Below are 21,892 nucleotides of genomic sequence, written 5' to 3'. Positions count from 1 at the left end.
GATATTAGCCAGTCTTCTAAGAAGGCAGCCTTCTCATGCCTTTGTTTCAAACTGGCGACTACGCATCGAAACATATTTTGACAAATTCTCGATTAAAAATTTGAAAACTGAACAAAAGAACATTCTAGAATGGCTAATACATGGCCTAGATTGTATGGATTCATTGATAAAGCCCGTAACTGTGTCAATTTTTCGAGGTTGCATGGTTACAAAACACATTCCAACTGTCACTTGCTCGATCTAATAAGCTGCACTCTGATTGGTCAGTGAAAGGTCGTGCTGACATGACCTGTAATGGGTTGTCCTCACATCTTTGTTTATCAGTAGCGAGAAGTAAGATCTGATTTGAATGACTGCTCATGTGCCTATATATTGTCAGCCATTTGGCAAACACTTCTAGACCCATGTTGTCTTGGTCAGATGCAATACCAATACAACACAGAGTAGTTTAGTCCTGGACAGGGCATGTCACCATGTAACGGAAGGACACAGTAGCGGACTGGCTACACAATGTACACACACCACACATATGATATATACTGATGGAAACAAATAAGGGAACACCGCTTCATCGCATTGTTCCTTTATTTATTTCCAGATTTTCACCAACTCAAAGCATGCGAAGAAACCTGGAAGAGAATAAAGGAATGTGTACTTTCATGTGTTACCTTATTTGTTTCCCTCAGTATATGATACATGTCTTGATACATTGTCAGCTGAGAACAGAGCCTTGCTGGCTATTGATTAATATTAAACAGTATTCATATGGCAGTTACAAACATGGATTTAGGGTTTGGACCTTTTGACGCCCTTTGTATATCTTCATAACAGATAATTAAAATAAAATTTTAATGAAATTAAATCTAAAAATCATTCAAACAGATCATAACTTATTGCATATCGAACTGTCAGGTAAAATAAGATGGCATCCCAATGAATCATTGCATCCCAATGAATCATTGCATGCCAATGAATCACTGCATCCCAGTGAATCACTGCATCCCAATGAATTACTGCATCCCAATGAATCACTGCATGCCAATGAATCACTGCATCCCATGTTCAGCATATGATTCATCCTCTCAATGCTGCTGCTGGCAGTGGTGCTGCTGCTGGTGCTGGTGCTGTTGCTGCTGATGGTGCTGGTGCTGTTGCTGCTGCTGCTGCTAGCTCTGCTCCCCTTCACTCTCCTCATACAGAGGCTCCAGTGGGTCGCCAGTGATCAGAAGTCCTCTCTCGTACAGGTCCCGGGCGATATCAATCTGGAAGTTAACACAGACTAATGTAAGTAACGACAGAGATGCCTCCTGAAGCGGTTGGTACGTGACATGTCCTGAAAGAGGACAGCGGCTGTGCATGTGGATATTGATAGAAACATCAACCAGCCAACAAGGACCAGCTGAAACAAAGTAATAAACTGTTTGATGAGTTTGAACCTGAAGCAAGGCTCACACAGTAGAGTTACGTCACACAACGTTTATATATAAACTTACCCGGTCCTGCAGATTGTCGAGCGGTAGACTGTCGATGGAGATATATTCAGGATACGCATGGATGAGGTATTCCACTGCTGGAGCAGCCTAACAATGGAAGAAAATATCATAAAAATATGGATACAAAATGGTTATCATTAATTTTACAGTACTCACTACCAACCATCCAAGTACTGCCAACATTCAACCATCTAAGTACTACCCACATTCAACCATCCAAGTACTGCCCACATTCAACCATCCAAGTACTGCCAACATTCAACCATCCAAGTACCGCCCACATCCAACCATCCAAGTACTGCCCACATTCAACCATCTAAGTTCTGCCAACATTCAACCATCCAAGTACTGTCCACATTCAACCATCCAAGTACTGCCAACATTCAACCATCCAAGTACTGCCCACATTCAACCATCCAAGTAAAGCCAACATTCAACCATCCAAGTACTGCCAATATTCAATCATCCAAGTACTGTCCACATTCAACCATCTAAGTACTGTCCACATTCAACCATTCTAAAACTGCCAACATTCAGCCATCCAAGTACTGCCAACATTCAACTATCTAAGTTCTGCCAACATTCAACCATCCAAGTACTGCCAACATTTAACCATCCAAGTACCGCCCACATCCAACCATCCAAGTACTGCCCACATTCAACCATCTAGGTTCTGCCAACATTCAACCATCCAAGTACTGTCCACATTCAACCATCCAAGTACTGCCAACATTCAACCATCCAAGTACTGCCCACATTCAACCATCCAAGTAAAGCCAACATTCAACCATCCAAGTACTGCCAATATTCAATCATCCAAGTACTGTCCACATTCAACCATCTAAGTACTGTCCACATTCAACCATTCTAAAACTGCCAACATTCAGCCATCCAAGTACTGCCAACATTCAACTATCTAAGTTCTGCCAACATTCAACCATCCAAGTACTGCCCACAATCAACCATCCAAGTACTGCCAACATTCAACCATCCAAGTACTGCCAATATTCAATCATCCAAGTACTGTCCACATTCAACCATCTAAGTACTGTCCAGATTCAACCATTCTAGAACTGCCCACATTCAACCATCCAAGTACTGCCCACATTCAACCATCCAAGTACTGCCAACATTCAACCATCTAAGTTCTGCCAACATTCAACAATCCAAGTACTGCCCACATTCAACCATCCAAGTACTGCCAACATTCAACCATCTAAGTTATGCCAACATTCAACCATCCAAGTACTGCCCACATTCAACCATTCTAGTACTGCCAACATTGAACCATCAAAGTACTGCCCACATTCAACCATTCTAGTACTGCCAACATTCAACCATCAAAGTACTGCCCACATTCAACCATCAAAGTACTGCCCACATTCAACCATTCTAGTACTGCCCACATTCAACCATCCAATTCTGCAAATATTCAACCATCCAAGTACTGCCAACATTCAACCATCCAAGTACTGCCCATATTCAACTTCATTTACATTACCTCTGCAAGTATCTCTATGAACTGTGGTTCGTTGCCATGGTAAACACGGCTGTTCTCAAGGCAGTGGTAGATTCGAACCTGGTCCTCTTCCGTCACCAGTCTACAATTTAAAACAAGAGTCATCAGAAGATGACAAAGTCCCCCCGCCCCCACAAATTCAAAAGAACAAATCTTTTGACAGATCACAACAATACCAAGGAACTGGGATTCAAAACTTTGTATTTCTATGTCAGGTACACACCAAAATGAACAGAGTTAAATAAGTCAACTTGTTGGCATGGAAATGGAAAAAATATATATAAATTCTAAAAATCCCTAAATAGCAAAAGGCACAGGTTGACAACCTGGTCTTTGTGGGTGCAGCTTCATGAATGAATACCTGTTACTTTCAGAGATCTGGTGAAAATCAAACTGTCTGCCTTTGAAACAGTAAAGTTTAGTAAAATCTAAATATTTTTTACATTTGTATACTTATCCTGTATTACTCCTTAATGCATCTACTGCTTACCAAATGACAGAAACGATGCTGAAGTTTACCAGATTATGAGGAGAAGTAAATATTCAATGATGGTAGTCCCCATTGAACCACTTGGAACAGAATAGAACTAACAGAAAAAGTAAACATAGTCAACATTTTTGTTTTGTTCAAGCAGGACAGCTACAGATGAGTGACATAAGGCTCACACAAGTCAATTGGTCCTAGTCTTGAAAAAACACCCGGAATTTCTCCATCTGGAAATCTGCTGTAGTGAGTGAGTTGGGTTTAAAGCCGCTTTTAACAGTATTCCATTTTATCACGGCTTGTCAGCTTAATGTGGGAGGAAAGCCCAAAGTTATGCAGATCTCAGACGTTTACCACTTCGGTGAAACCCACGAGCACGGGTAAGGTGCTGACAAACCTAGAAACATAATCGGGGCGAAACCGGGATTCGAACCCACAATCATATGTTTCTGGTGTGCCCAAGGGACGCAACTCTGCACAGCGAATCGCGCGACCTTAGACGACTGGGCCACCCGGGCCCCCTTAAATCTGCTGTAATTTTTTTACATCTGTGAATGAAGCCTGACCTGATGACGCCTCTGCGGATGATCTTGATGTGTGTATCGGGGTCGAGCTCCACCGTACACACGACACGCTGCTGCCCTTTGTCCCATCGCTCCCCCGTCCCATGGATGCTGCACGCCTTCTCCTCTAGCAACAGAACAGATTTGTGTCACAACATTTTTTTAAAGTATTTTTTAAAATTATTTTTTTCCTCTATACATGTACACATGCAGCAATAAGCAGGAGTCGTATGCATCACAGAGTATTCATACCACCATAAACATTTTCATTTTGATCAGAGACCAACGTACCAATATTGTTTCTATACACATACAAGATTATCAGAATGTTCGCACCACAACATGGTGACAAGTTGTCAGGATTTAATCAAGCAAAGTCTCAGGTGTTTACAAGTAAGTAGTTTCACAAAAGCTTCAACCATTAGTCCGACTGAGATAATGTGTCTCATGGGCCAGTAAAGTCTGTGTGGTAGGATAGCTTTGGGCTTGTAGTGCTACAAGTGTTATAGCACCACTGTAATGGTAGGCAAGACTAGCCTTATTACAGGCTCAACCTGTGACGGTCGGGGTCCAGACTTGATTATTTACACACCGTTGTCATATAGCTGGAATATTGCTGCGTACGACTTTAACAACAACAACAACAAAACAAACAAAAAATTGGTCTTCAGCAACCCATGCTTGCTGTAAAAAGTGACTTTGCTTGCCGTAAGAGGCGATAACGGGATCGAGTGGTCAGGCTCCCTGACTTGGTTGATGCATGTCATCGATCCCAATTGCGTGGATCGATGCTAATGTCACTGGGTTGTTTGGTCCAGACTCGATTATTTACACACCGCCGTCATATAGCTGAGTGCGGAGTTAAACAACAAAACAAAAGAACAAAATTTTACAGGCTCTTGAAAAACACTGAACCCAGAAGAGATAACCATTGTTAGAATTGGCTACAGGAAAAAGTCCAACAATTGGCCATGGTCCCTGTTCTACATAGCATTCTAAGTTATCTAACTGTTGTAAGTCAATGTTAAAGTGTCGTAGTTACGATCGTCTTAGCATAACAATTGCTTTGTCAAATGGTGCCGTCTCAAATCTGAGATATGGTCTCCAATGGTGATGATCCTTTACAATCCACACTATGAAGCAGTTGTTATCCCCATGTCACTTGTCTGATGGTTGGTGGGGAAATATTTGGTTTTGGAATCTCTACATGGATTAGCAAACCTTCTGACAGCAGAGGGGGCAGGGCGTCATGGATGGCCTTCTTCCCCATCTGATCGCAGGAGGCGTCGATGGGGGCGTACTTGAACATGGACATCATCAGCTGCTCCATCTTCTTCAGGAAGTCCTTCCGCTCGGGACTCTCCTGGTGACGAGGCAATAATCATCACATCATTGATATTGTGCCAAGAATACTACTGCGAAACACATTTAACAACCTGAAATTTCAACCCGTGAACATTACGTCATAGGGTATTGAGACGTGATTGTAAACTTTGTTGTGCAGGGACCTTTTCCACAAGGCGATTGTAGGGCTACGACAGTCGTTAGTCTATGTTAAAGTATGGGATTTACGATAACTTAAGCACTATGATATGCTTAGTGGTACGGACCACGGAATTCCTAAGGAAGGCAGTTGTATGGTATTAAATAATACGTGTCATTAACTTCTTTAAAAACTCAATCAGATTATGCTGTTGATTGCATAGATGCCTGCCTATTCACACACAACAGTGAAATTAGAAAAGAAGAAGTTATAAATGGCAAGTAAAAAAACATATACTTAACTCGCTCCCTTGTAATACTAATTTTATGAAACGAGCCAACAGTTCTGGTATCTGACAAGCGAAAGTATCTTGGGATCCCTGATATTTTTTATTATCCCATGACAAGAACCAACGATGTTCACCCTGAATTTCGAACACTGTATGTTTCACATACACTCTGAGTTTGAGGGGTGGTTTAATAACTCATCAACAGATAATTACTCACCTTATCAGAGTTGGCCACGCCCATATAGCTGAGGTATTCCCTTGGCAGTCCCTTCCTAAACTCTACATTATCTTCTATCGCCATCTGGAGTGCCTGTGGCATCAGCTGCATCAAAAATGGTGATGGTGGTGAAATGGGGTTTAATGTCGCGTCCAAGATTATTGCACTTATATAGCGACGTGCTTGTACATGTGTGTGTTTGTGTGGCTGCTTGTACTAGTCCAGACTGATGCAGATTTATAGTGCTAGCTCACTGAGATACCATGTCACAGTTTAACATGAATATCCCACTCAGACACAGTATACTGACTCCGAGCCGACCAGTCCTTGTTTTAGCCCCTTAATGCCGAGCGCCAGACAGGGTAACAACAAGTACCATCTTTTAACTTCTTGTGGTTTTAACGCGTCTGGGAATCAAACCGCGGACCTTCCGCTCTCCGGGCGGATGCTCTACCACTAGACCACGGAGGCGGTTGCAATCAAAGACATGGAATTCATGACAGGGCCTCGTACATCAGTCTTGAATAGACTGCTGAGCAAAGTGTTTTCAATTCTTAGTATTAGTTAGTGAAATCCTGTTATTACAGAGCTAACAGTCCACCGTCTGGGGTAACCATTGTGAACACCAAATTACTAATTATTGGCTTAACAGATGATTGTGCTTGTCATAAGAGGCGACTAACAGAATTGGGTGGTCAGGCTTGCTGACTTGATTCATGCATGTCATTGTATCCCAGTTGTGTAGATCGATGCTCATGATGTCAATCACTGGATTGTCTCGTCCAGACTCGATTATTTACAGACCACCATCTCTGGAATATTGCTGAGTGCAGCGTAAAAAAACACACAAACAAACAAAACATTATTGGCTTATCAGAACTGTTTTTGTCCGGGTGATGACACACATCCACAAGAGGATTTCACTGTCCCAGTACTGAACACACAATCTGCAGCTGTGTCTTTCTGAAGAGTGCATATACTACAGCAATCCCCCCACCCAAAAGTCACACAAACCTTCTCCATGAGGTCCCCCCACGTGTTCTTCTGGTAGCTTGACACAGTGATATGAAGGGAGTGCTCGTCGTCCGTGGTGCGGCCCTGAAACAAGGTGAAGGTCACATCACAACAGCATTAACCTAGTCACATCCTACTTGAGGAGGATGTTGGTTTTCTACATTGAAAAACAAAGGAATTGCCTAAAGGGTGTGAGATTTGGGTGTAATGCGGTTTTGAATAGTATGTCACTTATTTACTACTCAAAAGAAGTTAAGGACCAGCCAATTCTTTCACATTACTGTAGTCATGTATCAGGCCTCCCCCTGCCAATTCCCCCCTAGGTTAACCACAAAAGTAAGGTTTACCTAATTGGATTAGTAAATGGCAATATACAGACTTCTCACACAGTACCATTAAACATGTCTAGGCTTGGATTGGATTAGTTTACTTAAAAATCATCTTGGATTGGAATAGGACCCTATAATTATTCTAGTTAATCTAACTGTTTGACTGGCAACCTGGTGTATGGTGCCCCTGACTCACCTGGTGTATGGTGCCCCTGACTCACCTGGTGTATGGTGCCCCTGACTCACCTGGTGTATGGTGCCCCTGACTCACCTTGTGTATGGTGCCCCTGTCTCACCTGGTGTATGAAGCCCCTGACTCACCTGGTGTATGGTGCCCCTGACCCACCTGGTGTATGAAGCCCCTGACTCACCTGGTGTATGGTGCCCCTGACTCACCTGGTGTATGAAGCCCCTGACCCACCTGGTGTATGGTGCCCCTGACTCACCTGGTGTATGGTGCCCCTGACTCACCTGGTGTATGGTGCCCCTGACTCACCTGGTGTATGGTGCCCCTGACTCACCTGGTGTATGGTGCCCCTGACTCACCTGGTGTATGAAGCCCCTGACTCACCTGGTGTATGGTGCCCCTGACTCACCTGGTGTATGGTGCCCCTGACTCACCTGGTGTATGGTGCCCCTGTCTCACCTGGTGTATGAAGCCCCTGACTCACCTGGTGTATGGTGCCCCTGACTCACCTGGTGTATGGTGCCCCTGACTCACCTGGTGTATGAAGCCCCTGACTCACCTGGTGTATGGTGCCCCTGACTCACCTGGTGTATGGTGCCCCTGACTCACCTGGTGTATGGTGCCCCTGTCTCACCTGGTGTATGAAGCCCCTGACTCACCTGGTGTATGGTGCCCCTGACCCACCTGGTGTATGAAGCCCCTGACTCACCTGGTGTATGGTGCCCCTGACTCACCTGGTGTATGAAGCCCCTGACTCACCTGGTGTATGGTGCCCCTGACTCACCTGGTGTATGGTGCCCCTGACTCACCTGGTGTATGGTGCCCCTGACTCACCTGGTGTATGGTGCCCCTGACCCACCTGGTGTATGGTGCCCCTGACTCACCTGGTGTATGGTGCCCCTGACTCACCTGGTGTATGGTGCCCCTGACTCACCTGGTGTATGGTGCCCCTGACTCACCTGGTGTACGGTGCCCCTGACTCACCTGGTGTATGGTGCCCCTGACTCACCTGGTGTATGGTGCCCCTGACTCACCTGGTCTATGGTGCCCCTGACCCACCTGGTGTATGAAGCCCCTGACTCACCTGGTGTATGGTGCCCCTGACTCACCTGGTGTATGGTGCCCCTGACTCACCTGGTGTATGGTGCCCCTGACTCACCTGGTGTATGGTGCCCCTGACTCACCTGGTGTATGAAGCCCCTGACCCACCTGGTGTATGGTGCCCCTGACTCACCTGGTGTATGGTGCCCCTGACTCACCTGGTGTATGGTGCCCCTGACTCACCTGGTGTATGGTGCCCCTGACCCACCTTGTGTATGGTGCCCCTGACTCACCTGGTCTATGGTGCCCCTGACTCACCTGGTGTATGAAGCCCCTGACTCACCTGGTGTATGGTGCCCCTGACTCACCTGGTGTATGGTGCCCCTGACTCACCTGGTGTATGGTGCCCCTGACTCACCTGGTGTATGGTGCCCCTGACTCACCTGGTGTATGGTGCCCCTGACTCACCTGGTGTACGGTGCCCCTGACCCACCTTGTGTATGGTGCCCCTGACTCACCTGGTCTATGGTGCCCCTGACTCACTTGGTGTATGAAGCCCCTGACTCACCTGGTGTATGGTGCCCCTGACTCACCTGGTGTATGGTGCCCCTGGGGAAGTACAGCATGTCCCCTGCCTCCAGCAACACGTCCAGGATGGGCTCCCCTACATCCTCCTCCTTCAGATTGACTGCAAGCAGCAGACACAGCATCAGTACAGGACATCATGTTCAGAGTCCATTTGCACAAAACGACCATCTAAAGATCATCTTAATAATATGACCATTGTAAGTCTATGTTAAAATATGGAGTTAAGATCATCTTAGTTCTACGACCATCTTAAGTCTATGTTCAAGTATGGAGTTAAGGTCATCTCAGTTCTACGACCACCGTAAGTCTATGTTGAAGTATGGAGTTAAGGTCATTTTAATCCTAAGACCATCATAAGTCTATGTTAAAGTATAGGGGTAACAATTGACACAGCACTAGGAACGTTTGTGGACCCAGCTCAGAAATGAACAAATTATGAGACATGTGAACAAGACATAAGGTCTCAGGAAGCTGTTTCTCATTCTCATCTGATACACTGAAAGACACGGCAGTCATTGTGACAATCTTATTGTCATCTTAGACAACTAATACAACAAGGAATACAGCACCCTCTCACCCAGACTTGGTTGTTGCATGTCATCGTATCCCAATTGCATGGATTGATGCTCATCATGTCAATCACTGGATGGCTGGGCCAGACTCAAGTACTTACAGACTGCCGCCATATAGCTGCAGTGCGGCATTAAACAACAAACAAACCACAAACAAAAGACAATGAGATTGTATTATCATTTTGCACTTAATTAAAATTCTACTTAAAACCAGCTTGAGTAGATACTATAACTTACAACTTGAAAGCCTTGGCAGCACTTCTGACTTGTTTCTGAAAGTGAAAATTTAATAAACTTAATGCTACTTGTTAGGAACTATTACCATGACGATAACTGAAGTTACCTACTGATTTCATGAATAGATTCTTCATATGAAGAGGACCTTACAGACACTGGTTTCTACCATGAGTTACTGTAGACAGTGTCTAACAGCTGAGTTACCATGACTCGTGAGTCATCAGTATTCGCCAGCTGTGTAACCATGGTTACCTGGAACTGGTGAGTCGCAAGTGTTTCTACCATCTGAGTAGCCATGATTGCCTGGGACTGGTGAATCGCCTACCACCTAAGTTGCCATGGTTACCTGGGACTGGTGAATCGCCAGTATTTCCAACAATAATTTAGGACATTCACCAATAATTTCCCAACATTTCAGTCTTAGCAAACAAGCACCGTCGCCAGTATTTCTCCCATCTTAGTTACCATGGTTACCTGGGACTGTAGCTGCTAGTATTTCTACCATCTGAGTTACCATGGTTACCTGGAACTTTAGCCACCAGTGTTTCTAACACCTGAGTTACCATGGTTACCTGGGACTGTAGCTGCCAGTATTTCTACTATCTGAGTTACCATGGTAACCTGGAACTGGTGAGTTGCGAGTGTTTCTAGCCTCTGAGTTACATTACCACCTGAGTTACCGTGGTTACCTGGGACTGTAGAGCCGCCAGTGTTTCTTCCCCTCCAGCTGCAGTATAAAGGCTTCTATATCATCGTAGTGAGGAGCAAAGCCCTGTGTCCCTGGGGGGGTCAGATACCTGCATCAAAGCAAGTAGTTTTTTATTAATGCCAAAAAACGATCAAGATGTGAATGTGTTCTCCAATCTCCCTTGTAGTCAAGAAGTCCTTGCCGGAACTAGTCTAACAGTGACATCGCCCAGAGTTCAGCCTGTGTACAATATGGTTACCATAGAAACAGTGCCGGCTGAAGACAAAATGTACATGTGTACCGTTGAACAACACAACCTAAGCAGCATGACTGTCGTCAGTGTGTGTTAAGGTATGGGAGTGATGACCACAGAGCTCACGATAAGCTTTTGGTGTTGTGGGTATTTTACCCATGCATTTTAAAATCATTGGGTATCAGTAATTCTCTCTGGGTATTCAAATTTCTGTTACCAACTAGTTTTTACACAAGTGGGTATTTAAGTTAAATATTTCAAAACACTATTCATCTAGTCCCTGCAAACTGGTGTCGTGTGGGTTAGAGAGCTTTAAAATAAAAAATACCACGATACTTCCACAAGAAAGTGTGATGGCAAATGATTGTGATGTAACTGTCATCGTGGAGTTTGGCAAGGTTGGGGGAATGCCTGTTTATATTTTCAAAATATCTTGCTGATTTGCTAATCGAATACGCAGGGTTACTTCACAATATTTTGATGATCAAAAAGTTTTATTTTTGTAGCTTATCTGTAATGTTCGTTGCGTATTTGATACACTTGGATTTTAATTTTACTGCGTATATCTGCATTTCTGATGCGTATTTTACGCAGATACGCAGCTAATCTGGAGCTCTATGACAACCTTAGTGCTAAGTGAGTGAGTGGGTGGGTGGTTGTTTTGGGTGGGTGGTTGTTTTGGGTGGGTGGGTGGTTGTTTTGAGTGAGTGAGTGAGTGAGTGAGTGAGTGAGTTTGGTTTTACGCCACTTTTAGCAATATTCCAGCAATATCATGGCGGGGGACACCAGAAAAGGGCTTCACACATTGTACCCATGTGGGGAATCGAACCCGGGTCTTCGGCGTGACGAGCGAATGCTTTAACCACTGGGCTACCCGACCGCCCCTCGTAGCCATAGATCAGGGTGAAGACAAGTCCGACACACCAGCTCTCTCATCTAACACTTGACTGAATCAATACTCACACGTTAGCCCCCACACAGCAGCCGAAGTACTCCTGCAATATGGCCAGGAGTTTCCATACATTCCGGGAATAGGACTGGGGATTTAGCAACCTCACCGAGCAGCCATTCTGCAATACAAGCAATAGCAATATCACAGTGGGTTACAACACAAAATGGGCTTCACAAATTCTACCCATGTTGGGGATTGAACCCGGTTCTTCGGCGTCACAAGCTAACACTTTAACCACTAGGATAACCGACCACCCCTCTGCAACACAACAGCTGGTTAGTTATCACAAACACTGTATCACCTCCAAATGACAATTCAAACATACATGGTCATGATGATATAGATACATGGTCTAACGGGATCAGGTGGTCAGACTTGCTGACTTGGTTGATGCATGTAATTGTATCCCAACTGCGTGGATGGATGTTCATGATGTCAATCACTGGATTGTTTGGTAAAAATTGGATTATTTACAGACCGCCGTCATACAGCTGGAATATTGGTGTGTGGCGTCAAACAAACAAACAAACAAACAAACAAACAAACAAACAAACAAACAAACAAACAATATGAGAGCATCACTCACCTGGTAGTAGTCCCACACAACCGGGGCGTACGCTCGTCCAGCAATGTTGTGTGTTTCTCGTACCCCTTTCTCAAAAGTGGTCACATCTAGATTCACACCAAACTGGATATTTTCCTGCAGAAGAGAAAAAAGTTTAATTAGATCTTGATAAGAATATTAACAGGACTGACAAATTCAAGTGTGTGCCCTCAAAGTTGTCTCCTGGTTCCCCGTCTATACATCCCATACTACCATGCATGTGCAACATGAGCCAGTAATCTTGGCCAATCTCTTCATTTCTCACAGGACACTGATGCTACATCCTTAACAACATCCATCTTTACGAGGCAAGGGCGTCAACTGACTGAAAAGTCAAGTTTCCACCCTTGGCGAACTAGGATGGAATTATGGAGCTATATTTCGGCTGACTTGATTGACTAGTCCAATCAAAATCGGATAACAAAATCGACATCCAGATGTAAACAACATGAATTTCAATGTGCAGATTTCGGTCGAATTTGCAAAGCATGAGTACCGCATCGACAGATATTTTCCTAGCCTTTTCATGTTGATATTGAAGGTGATCTGATACTCTTCACAAATTAAGACCTGTTTTATTACAATATAGATCTTGATCATCGATCAGATTGTCTTAACTGGGCGACACCATTTTGTTTGAAGCAAATGCAAGTGATATGAGAGGTGGAATCTGATTGGTCAGTAGGAGGGGCTTAGAAGGGACATAACTCTTTATAACCGATAGTGGCGCTACGATCAAGCCTGGAAATTCCAGCCTAGTTTTGATGGGGTGGAAACTGGACTTTTACAGTCAGTTAACTACCTTGCCTCAGGCCGATGAACAACAACTTAAAAGAACAAACTCTCCACTCAAGCCATGAAAGTGATGAAAATATTTGTCATCTTAATCATGTTCATGCAAAACACTTAAAACATGCTGTGTTCATGTCTTTTTTCAGGATAATCATTTGATTTGTTCAGTCTGAAGTTGCTTTTGAGCAAAATGGAAGAATTATGCCCCCATGTAAAGTGTGGCAAATTCTAAGTTGTCTGCTTGTTTAAATTCACAGGAATTTCTTTAAAAAATTGCACTGTTACCAGACAAACTGACTGACCTCACGTAGTATCCTGTCAAGTTCGGACGTGGTGAACCAGCCGTCATTATAATGTGGAATGTGGCGCTTCACCAGCAACGGCTTCCTCTCCCACAACTCACTGCAGGACATGATAGAACAGTATGAAGGATATGATACAAGAGTAGGAAGGTATGCAATCTTTTGTGTTGATGTTTTCTGGGAACAGTAAACAAAGCATGCGTGAAACATTTGGTTACAACATGTAAGCTCTGCAAGAAACAAGACAGAATGACATCTGTCTATCACGGCCAAAACCTGAGTAAGTGAGTGAATGATTGTTGCTGAAGTGAGTTAGGTGGGCTAAGATTTTAACCTTGCATCAGCAAACTTTCATCTAAATAGTGACAGATGTTGTTTAAGCATCATTTCAGCTTTATAACCAAGTTTGTGACAGACAAGTGAGTGAGTTGTGTTTAACGCTGCTTTCAACAGTATTCCAGTTATATCGCGGCATGTCAGCTTAATGTGGGTGGAAAGTCCAAAGTGATACAGGTCTCAGACGTTTACCACTTCGGTGAAACCCACGAGCACGGGTATGGTTCTGACAAACCTAGAAATATAATCAGGGCGAACCGGGATTTGAACCCACAATCATAGGGTTCTGGCGTGCCCAAGGGACGCAACTCTGCACAACCATGTGACAAACTTTTTCCACTGTTGGCTTTTAATCAATAAGGTCACAACCATCATCCATTTTCTTTATCTCTAAACAATCATGGTGACCTACCAACCAGAAAGTTAAGGATCACACAGATTGTGTATGATGGCACAGCAGAACAAGCATGTCCCTTTCTGAAAGGGAGAACCACACCATCCACTCAGGGGCTACACGGACACCAGGCTACACTGGAGTACTGGAGATATGTTCTGCTTCAAGTCGAGGAAAAATCTCACCTAAAGAACCTGTCTGTGGTGAGGGGATGGATGAGACATTCGAATGTTTTCTTGGCCTGCTCGCCACTGTCGTACATATATGGCAGGCGCCGTGCTGCAGGCTCCTCGTCCTCGGTGCCGTCTGCCTCCTGCAGGGGAAGACTATCTACATCAGACGGGCCAAACAGGAATACAAAGCACCAAGTCCAAAGGTCAAGGATTGTCTACCAGGGTTTTACGCAACGCACAAATGTGCTTACAGTCCGCACAAATGTAGAGAAAGGAAACAGTGATGCTCAGTCATATTCATTGTACTTACAGCAATTCAACTAAGAGCAGTGTCTGTTGCATGGGTGTCTGTTATTTCATCCATCAATCATGACCACTGTCCACATGATCATTGATTCATTCTAGGCTCTAAAGTAATTATCAAAAAGTACAGTACACCATTTCTTTGCTTTACCATGTTTACAGACCCCCATATTGTCTGAAGGGACCCTTACAATTAATTATTGGGGGTCCCCTGGAGGCCTACTTTTGTAAATCAAGGTAAATCCCTGTGTCTACCTTTAAAAGTCACCAGTTTCATTTGTTTAATTATACATTCTGGAATATAGTTCAAATTGATAGACTCATAAAATATCAGGCAAGGTGAGGGACAATGTAATTTGATAATGACCTCACGTTGCCTAACGACACTTATCAAATAAAACAAGGTTTTACTCAAAAATTATTGAAAAATATGAAAAGGTAATAAGTGAGTATATGACCATTGAACATGTACAGTTTCATGCAAAAATATTTATTAGTCTGAGAGTTATGGCTCGGAAACGAAGCCTTGAATTGTTTAAGAACCGTTTGAGAAGGAAATGTAACAAAATAAAAATTAGATTTGACGACAGCAAAAGGCACAAGCTAAGCTGATCAGCACTGCATATGCCAAGTCTCGGTGAAAAATGTCGAAAGGTTTTCAAGTTATGGTTGGAAACAAACCCTGCACTTTTTTTAGACTAAGTCGAAATTGTTTCCATGGAAACGTAAAAAATTAAACTTGGATAAAATTCAAAATAGTAATAGGCACCAGTTCAGCTGATGAGTAATGCATATGCCAAGTTTGATTGAAAAACATTGAAAGGTTTTCGAATTATGGCTCAGAATAACATAATCTGGTTGTAATATGATGTCAGCTAGGTTGTTTACTAATCATTCTACATGTTATAATTAACTACATTACAAAGACCAAATATATATATATATATATATATATATGGGTTGATTAACTCCAGTGTAGACGCAATCTCAAATTACCCGCCCTTGATTTCCAATTTGCCAATTTGATTGGCTACACTACAAGGTCTAACTTACTAACCAGAATGTGAATTACAAACCACAAACCAGCCTCAACGTTAGGTTGGCCAATCCCATTGATCACAAATTTCAACATTGAAACACTGACTGACATTCAAAAGAAAGCCCCCCAAAATCTTTTTGATGGAAAGGATGTCTTCAGAGGTGTGTTCAGGAGGGCGAGTGAGTGTGCGAGAGTACAGTGAGGCAATATCACGCCTTTCTGAACGGGACGCGAGTACTCGCGAACTACCTCGCTGGCTCGAACGCGAGTACATGCGTGCTCTGTTAGCCACTCCCTCCTGAACACGCCTCTGGTCTATTAAAAATGGCTTTGTCTTTGGTTTCTAGGTAATACAAGTTACCTTCCTTACCCATATGTCGCTGTTTGATTAGGTAATATGTTAATAAAAAAATCAAGGGCGGGTAATTTGCGAAGACAAGAAACACTGGAATGGATCCAGGGATTAGCGTAGTTTTAGCGAAATGCGAACCTTGTAGACAGAGGATATAAGAGAGACTGAGTTTAAATTAACATCACATCAGCAATGTTTCAGCCAAAGAGTGACACAGATTTAGCAGAAAACGATAAAAATGTCTCACTGGCAAAGCAGTCACTCCTGAGATTTGTGATGTGTCGGCAGAATCCAGATGACTGCTCTCCATTCTCTTTTTCTTTTTCTCCACATGTTCTGGGGAACTCATTTTACGTTTTGTTGCCTGCTTGGCCTGTGTGTTCTGTTTGGGGGGTTTCGGGGGCAGGCTGACCCCTTTGACAGGTGAGGTAATCACAGGCTTTGGCAACTGTCCCTTGCTGCTGGTCTTACATTTACCAGCTGATGTTTTCTCTGAAACAAAACAGACAGGGTTGAAATTACGAATGAAAGAATAATCCGTAACACAGATGCCATCGAATGAATGATCAACAGTGAGTTAACGCTATTTTATATCAAAGTGACATTTATTAAGTAATCTCTGGTATTTACCTAGACCTGATCACAGGCTGATATTTAGCCTCAAGTCTGCCCCAAATGTCAGTCAACACCCCCAAATTGGAATTACATAAATTCCCAATTCATGTTATGGCTGGGTGGAGAGGGAATGCATTTTCCTGAAAACAGGACCAATATCATAGGGTTTGTTTGTTGTTTAACGCCACATTCAGCAATATTCCAGCTATATGACGACGGTCTGTAAATAATCGAGTCTGGACCACACAATCCAGTGATTCGATTCACGCAATTGGAATCGATGACATGCATCAACCAAGTCAGCGAGCCTGACCATCCGATCCTGTTTGTTACCTCTAACGACAAGCATAGTCGCCTGTTACGGCAAGCATGGATTGCTGAAGACTTATTCTACCCAGGATCTTCACGGGTCCAATATCAAAGGGTTTTTTTTAGTTAGTTTTACATTATTGCATTGAAAATACTGTAAATCTTGAAATTAATGCAAGCGTGAATTAAATGCAAAAAATGTGCGTGGTCTTGTTCGCATAAATGAAACTTCACATTTATGTCTATGGAATGACTTTCAACAATCTCCACACTTTGGATAGCAGAAATACCAACTTGAATATATACACAAACACAGTTTATTGAGCAGCAGTTGTAACAAGTATATAATAATGCCATTTAAAGAAAAGGAATTACACAATAGGCATCCGGTGAGTTATCACTGCTGGGGTCAAGAGTTCTACCCACTTTTGTCAAACTAGGCATCAATGACCTACTTCAGCAAGGGTAAAAACAGGACTTTTACAGTCAGTTAACTTCCTTGCCTCGGGAAGATGGGGTGTCTCACCAGGTGAAGACTTCTTTGTCCTGCTGCTGATGCTGCCAATGCTGTCGATGCTGAGAGTGCTCCCGCTTGATGCGACGGGCATGCTGTGTTTCATCGCCGTCAGTTCACAGCCATCGTTGTTGGCCACGTATGGGCTGTCGTTCAGTTGGTCCCGGAGAATGGAGGGTCTTCTCTTGCCAGCAGACCTGATACTGCCCCTCAAACTTCCACCCTTCAGGACTTTCTGGAAAGTGAATTGAAGTTCATCCATTATGATCAACCCTAAGCATGGTAAGCAGGACAGTGAATCACCCACACATGACACACTCCGGCGCAGTGGTAACTTAGCATAACACCACTGTCACAGACTAATCTGCATATCACGTGACCAGACTTTTCTCTTGTTGGTAAACAAACACGCTTTTTCAGAAATCAGAATAGAACAGACTAATGCAAGTATTTAGGGGTGCTAGTCATGTTGTTTTGCAGAATTATATAAATCTGCTACTACAACTGCGACAGTGAGTTGCATGACAATACACATTTACACATCAAAGTGACAGTATCGCTAGCTCTCCGTATGGCTGCGATGACAGCATGTGGAGCCGTACAACCAATGTAAACAAAGGATAACTATGCAAATGGAAAACGTTTTTCATGAGTCAGGATATTTTCTCAATGAAAGTTAACAATTATATGACATATGTTTATCTAGATATGTAGACTTGTCAAAAATGAAACAGATTAGCCAATCAGAAGGAAGCTTTCTTGTGTTTTAAGGCACTAGTTTCAAACTGGCGACTATGTCTGAAACATATTTTGACAAATGCTCAAATAAAAACTTGAAAACCGAACACTCTGGAATGGCTAATAGATGGCCTAGATTGTATAGATTTAGTCGTAAAGCATGTAACTGTCATTCAGATAACCATGCGTTAAATATTTTGAGGTTGCATGATTAGAAAACACATTCTGTCTGTCACTTTCCTGATCTGGTAAGCGATGCTCTGATTGGTCTGATGAAAGGTCATTCTGAAGTGACCCTTAATCACTTAATCATTAATTGGGATGTCCTAAGATCCACAGTTTCAGCATTACATCACATTGTTTGTACTGTAGACAATTATCAGATAAACAGCTTGTACAACATAGCATATAAAACCAACAGATATGATGACAGATACAGAGCTACGGATAAGCAGCGTATTTGCGTAAAATATCCCCCAAAATATTCAAAATACTTTCAACTAACTTTCGTACAGAAACGCTTGCATTAAATGAAAAACCCAAATGTATAAAAACAGCACATGTAAATACCCAATGCAGCTTTTTCAGCATACGTACAACGGAGCTAATTTCCTAAACACAATTACGAGCTATTTAAAACAGTATTTCATTTTTTTAAAATCATAAAATGTTCACTAATTTTGGGGGAAAACCCAATGGAATGATGAATAGATGAGTGAAAAAATATTGGTTACCCAATGAAAAATGTAATAACCCAATTAAAATAGAAACCCTGAGTAAAAACTCAATTGCTCAAAAAGCTATCTGGAGCTCTGCATATACATTCAAATATATACCATGAATTCTAACAATACAAATGACTAATTCTTAGTTATACAATACAAATTCCATGGTAATGATGTAAACATTTCTTTACATAAAAGGTTACTGATTACCAAAGTTCATGACAAGGAATTGAAACGAGCTGACATACCAGGAACTTTTTTCCCTTGGTGGCACTGTCCTTCTTCTGGTCGTCGAGGGAGACGGGTGTGCTGGCGGCTCTTCTCAGTGACATCTTCCTGTCCTCGTCACCATTCACCACAGGGCTTGGCTCCACATCCTCCAACACACTCTTCGTCTACAACAGTGACCATGCTTAGCACAAGAGCACACAAGCCGTAGACCTTATGTTTAACATGTGATGCTCTCCTAATGTCTGGTCACGTGGACACCAAACTACACCAAATAATGTACCGTATTTGACGTAATAAGCGGCCCGATCTAATAAGCGCCCACAATGATATTTGTTAATATATTGGCTTGTGAACAATCCCAATTAGCACCCCTTCTGGAAAAATATATATAGTCGTACATAAACATTTCAGGCTGTCAGCATAAACCACGAAATTTATCTTTCAACTCTGATTCAATTCTAATAAGGGCCCCCTATTTCTAATTGGGTGCTCACTACATCGGTAATAATTTCCACAGAGTAAACCAAATCATCGAAAGGTGGGCGTATCCCGTATCATAGTGGCAGGTGTAATTTGATAAACATCGATACAACTAGTCTGCAACCTCATTAACTAGTCCACAGTCTAGTAAATTTCTTTTTGTTCTAGTAATAACATTTGAATAACATGTGAATAAAATACCATGTGATAACACTACAAACGAAGCCAAGAGCTAATTTCAGACTGGTAGGTTCAAACATTTTTGGCAGAGTCTGCAACTACATTAGCCATGTATGCTGCAGGTTTAAATAAAGAAACATTGCCATGTACAAAATTGGTACACATTTAGTATACCTAGCCTAAACAGCTGCTAAACCTGCTCAATTATGAATGGCAATTTATCTCTCATCCATGAAGGTTAATTAAACAGTGTTTAATGACATCATGTGCGAACAGGACTATTTTCGAACACCAGATTGGTTTGGTTCTTTAGCAGGGTTTCCACGAATGAACATGCAAATATGTTTTGGCGCACAGTTCTTAACATGATTCTTGCAGGTTGGCATTAAAACTACAATGATAATTGAAAGTTTGAAACCGATTAACAAAATATGAATATTTGTCAAGTTAAAGTGTTCACACTATTTTATTCTTCCTTTTCATCATGACATGGGCACCAAAATTCTGAAGGATGTTGGACTGTTCTCAATCTCATTAAAATCAGATCTTAGTTCTCGCTACCGCTAAACAAAGATCTGAGGACATCCCATTACGGGTCATGTCAGAACGACCTTGTGCGAACTTTGACCGACCAATGGAATGACCTATCAGATGGTAGCTTTCTCGTGCGTTACGGCACTAATTTCAAATTGGCGACTAAACATATTTTGACAGATTCTCGATTACAAATTTGAAACCTGGGCAAAAGAACATTCTGTAATGGCTAATAGATAGTCTAGATTGTATGGATTCAGTCGTCAAACCCGTAACTATCATTCGGAATACACCATGTTAATTTCTGAGGATGCATGAGTAGAAATCACATAAATAATTCTGACTGTCACTTTCATAATCTGGTAAGCGACGCTCTGATTGGTCAGACGATAGGTCGTTCTGACGTGACCTCTAATGGGATGTCCTGAGATCTTTTTCAGCTTTAGCGAGAACTAAGGTCTGATTTTAATGAGACTGGACTGTTCTAAGAAGTATACATGCAGTACTTCACATGAACACAATGTTGGACATGTGCACAGTCAAGTTGGAAGCTTGGATTACGTCACACCTCACAGTATGATGTGATAAATCACTATCAATATGGCTGTTCGAAAATAGGGTACTCAAGAATGTATTTACAGAAATCAAGTTCCTTTAATGCAACATCTTGACAGTGTCAGATTTCAATGCTTCCCAATTCATTGTTAACTGCAGAATTTGATATTCTTTGTTTGGAAATTAAATTCTTCATTTCCCTCATGATCCAAAACATGTACAATACATACACACACAAGTTTAGATGTAAACATGTCAATTGTCATCAGTGGCCATGGAAAATTACAAGATCGCGATTTTTGTTATAAAATGCAGAAATCTTACCTTTTTTCCTTTGGCATGAAACATGGAAAATGCAGACACTTTCTTCATGGTTTATGTTTTATGTCTTCCGTGGGAGAACTGTTACACCGCCGTTATCGATTTTCAGTCATCGCCATCGGCGAGGGAAATTTCAAATATTTTTTTACCTCGCCTCGCTCAGCAAAGTTGACTCACTGCTCCTCGACGGTTTTCGAATTTATCACAGCTTTCACCTTCCGCGGAATGCAAAAAATCTGTCTTAGAAAAAAATAATGTTTGGCTTCTATTGTTTGCTACTTTTGCTAGCAATCTACCGTTAAAATTGTCAACAGGTGCGTAAGTTGACCTCAGACACCACATGGATGAACGTGTCCCTTGACCCGGAAACACTTTAACCGGAAGATGTAAAGCAGTAAATATTGAACTCGTAAATGAAATATGCATTGCCCTTTACCTGTTATTAACTTTATCCTAGTTATCAAACCACTCTAATGTTATAAAGCG

General features: G+C 42.4%; 1 protein-coding gene across 1 annotated transcript; it reads right to left on the bottom strand.

Annotated features, from left to right (window-relative positions):
- Nucleotides 1-212: 212 nt before the first annotated feature.
- LOC139442661 (ribosomal oxygenase 1-like) lies at nt 213-21,757 on the bottom strand. The gene is made up of 18 exons (XM_071223520.1): nt 21,410-21,757; nt 19,354-19,500; nt 17,655-17,877; nt 16,452-16,696; nt 14,523-14,650; nt 13,608-13,707; nt 12,496-12,609; nt 11,921-12,027; nt 10,706-10,813; nt 10,017-10,051; nt 9,213-9,307; nt 7,063-7,146; nt 6,049-6,153; nt 5,281-5,422; nt 4,063-4,186; nt 2,995-3,094; nt 1,494-1,580; nt 213-1,262 (listed from the first exon to the last, which is right to left on the bottom strand). The coding sequence occupies exons 1-18, from the start codon at nt 21,455-21,457 to the stop codon at nt 1,167-1,169; spliced, it is 2,088 nt and encodes a 695-aa protein (XP_071079621.1). The 5' UTR covers nt 21,458-21,757; the 3' UTR covers nt 213-1,166.
- Nucleotides 21,758-21,892: the final 135 nt, after the last annotated feature.

Source organism: Haliotis cracherodii, unplaced genomic scaffold (genome assembly GCF_022045235.1).
Source record: "Haliotis cracherodii isolate W230 unplaced genomic scaffold, xgHalCrac1.p SCAF_5, whole genome shotgun sequence".
In the NCBI taxonomy this organism is placed as follows: domain Eukaryota; kingdom Metazoa; phylum Mollusca; class Gastropoda; order Lepetellida; family Haliotidae; genus Haliotis; species Haliotis cracherodii.
Note: the sequence above shows the minus strand (reverse complement) of the source record. Positions and strands in the feature narration are given on the sequence as shown.

Bases quoted from the DNA above. Each gene is read 5' to 3' on its own strand.
- LOC139442661 (XM_071223520.1), bottom strand. From the start codon at position 21,457: ATGAAGAAAGTGTCTGCATTTTCCATGTTTCATGCCAAAGGAAAAAAG. The intron at 5,423-6,048 runs GTGAGTAATTAT...CCTCGTCACCAG, and splicing joins GCGTGGCCAACTCTGATAAG to GAGAGTCCCGAGCGGAAGGA. The intron at 4,187-5,280 runs GTTTGCTAATCC...TTCTGTTGCTAG, and splicing joins GCCCCCTCTGCTGTCAGAAG to AGGAGAAGGCGTGCAGCATC.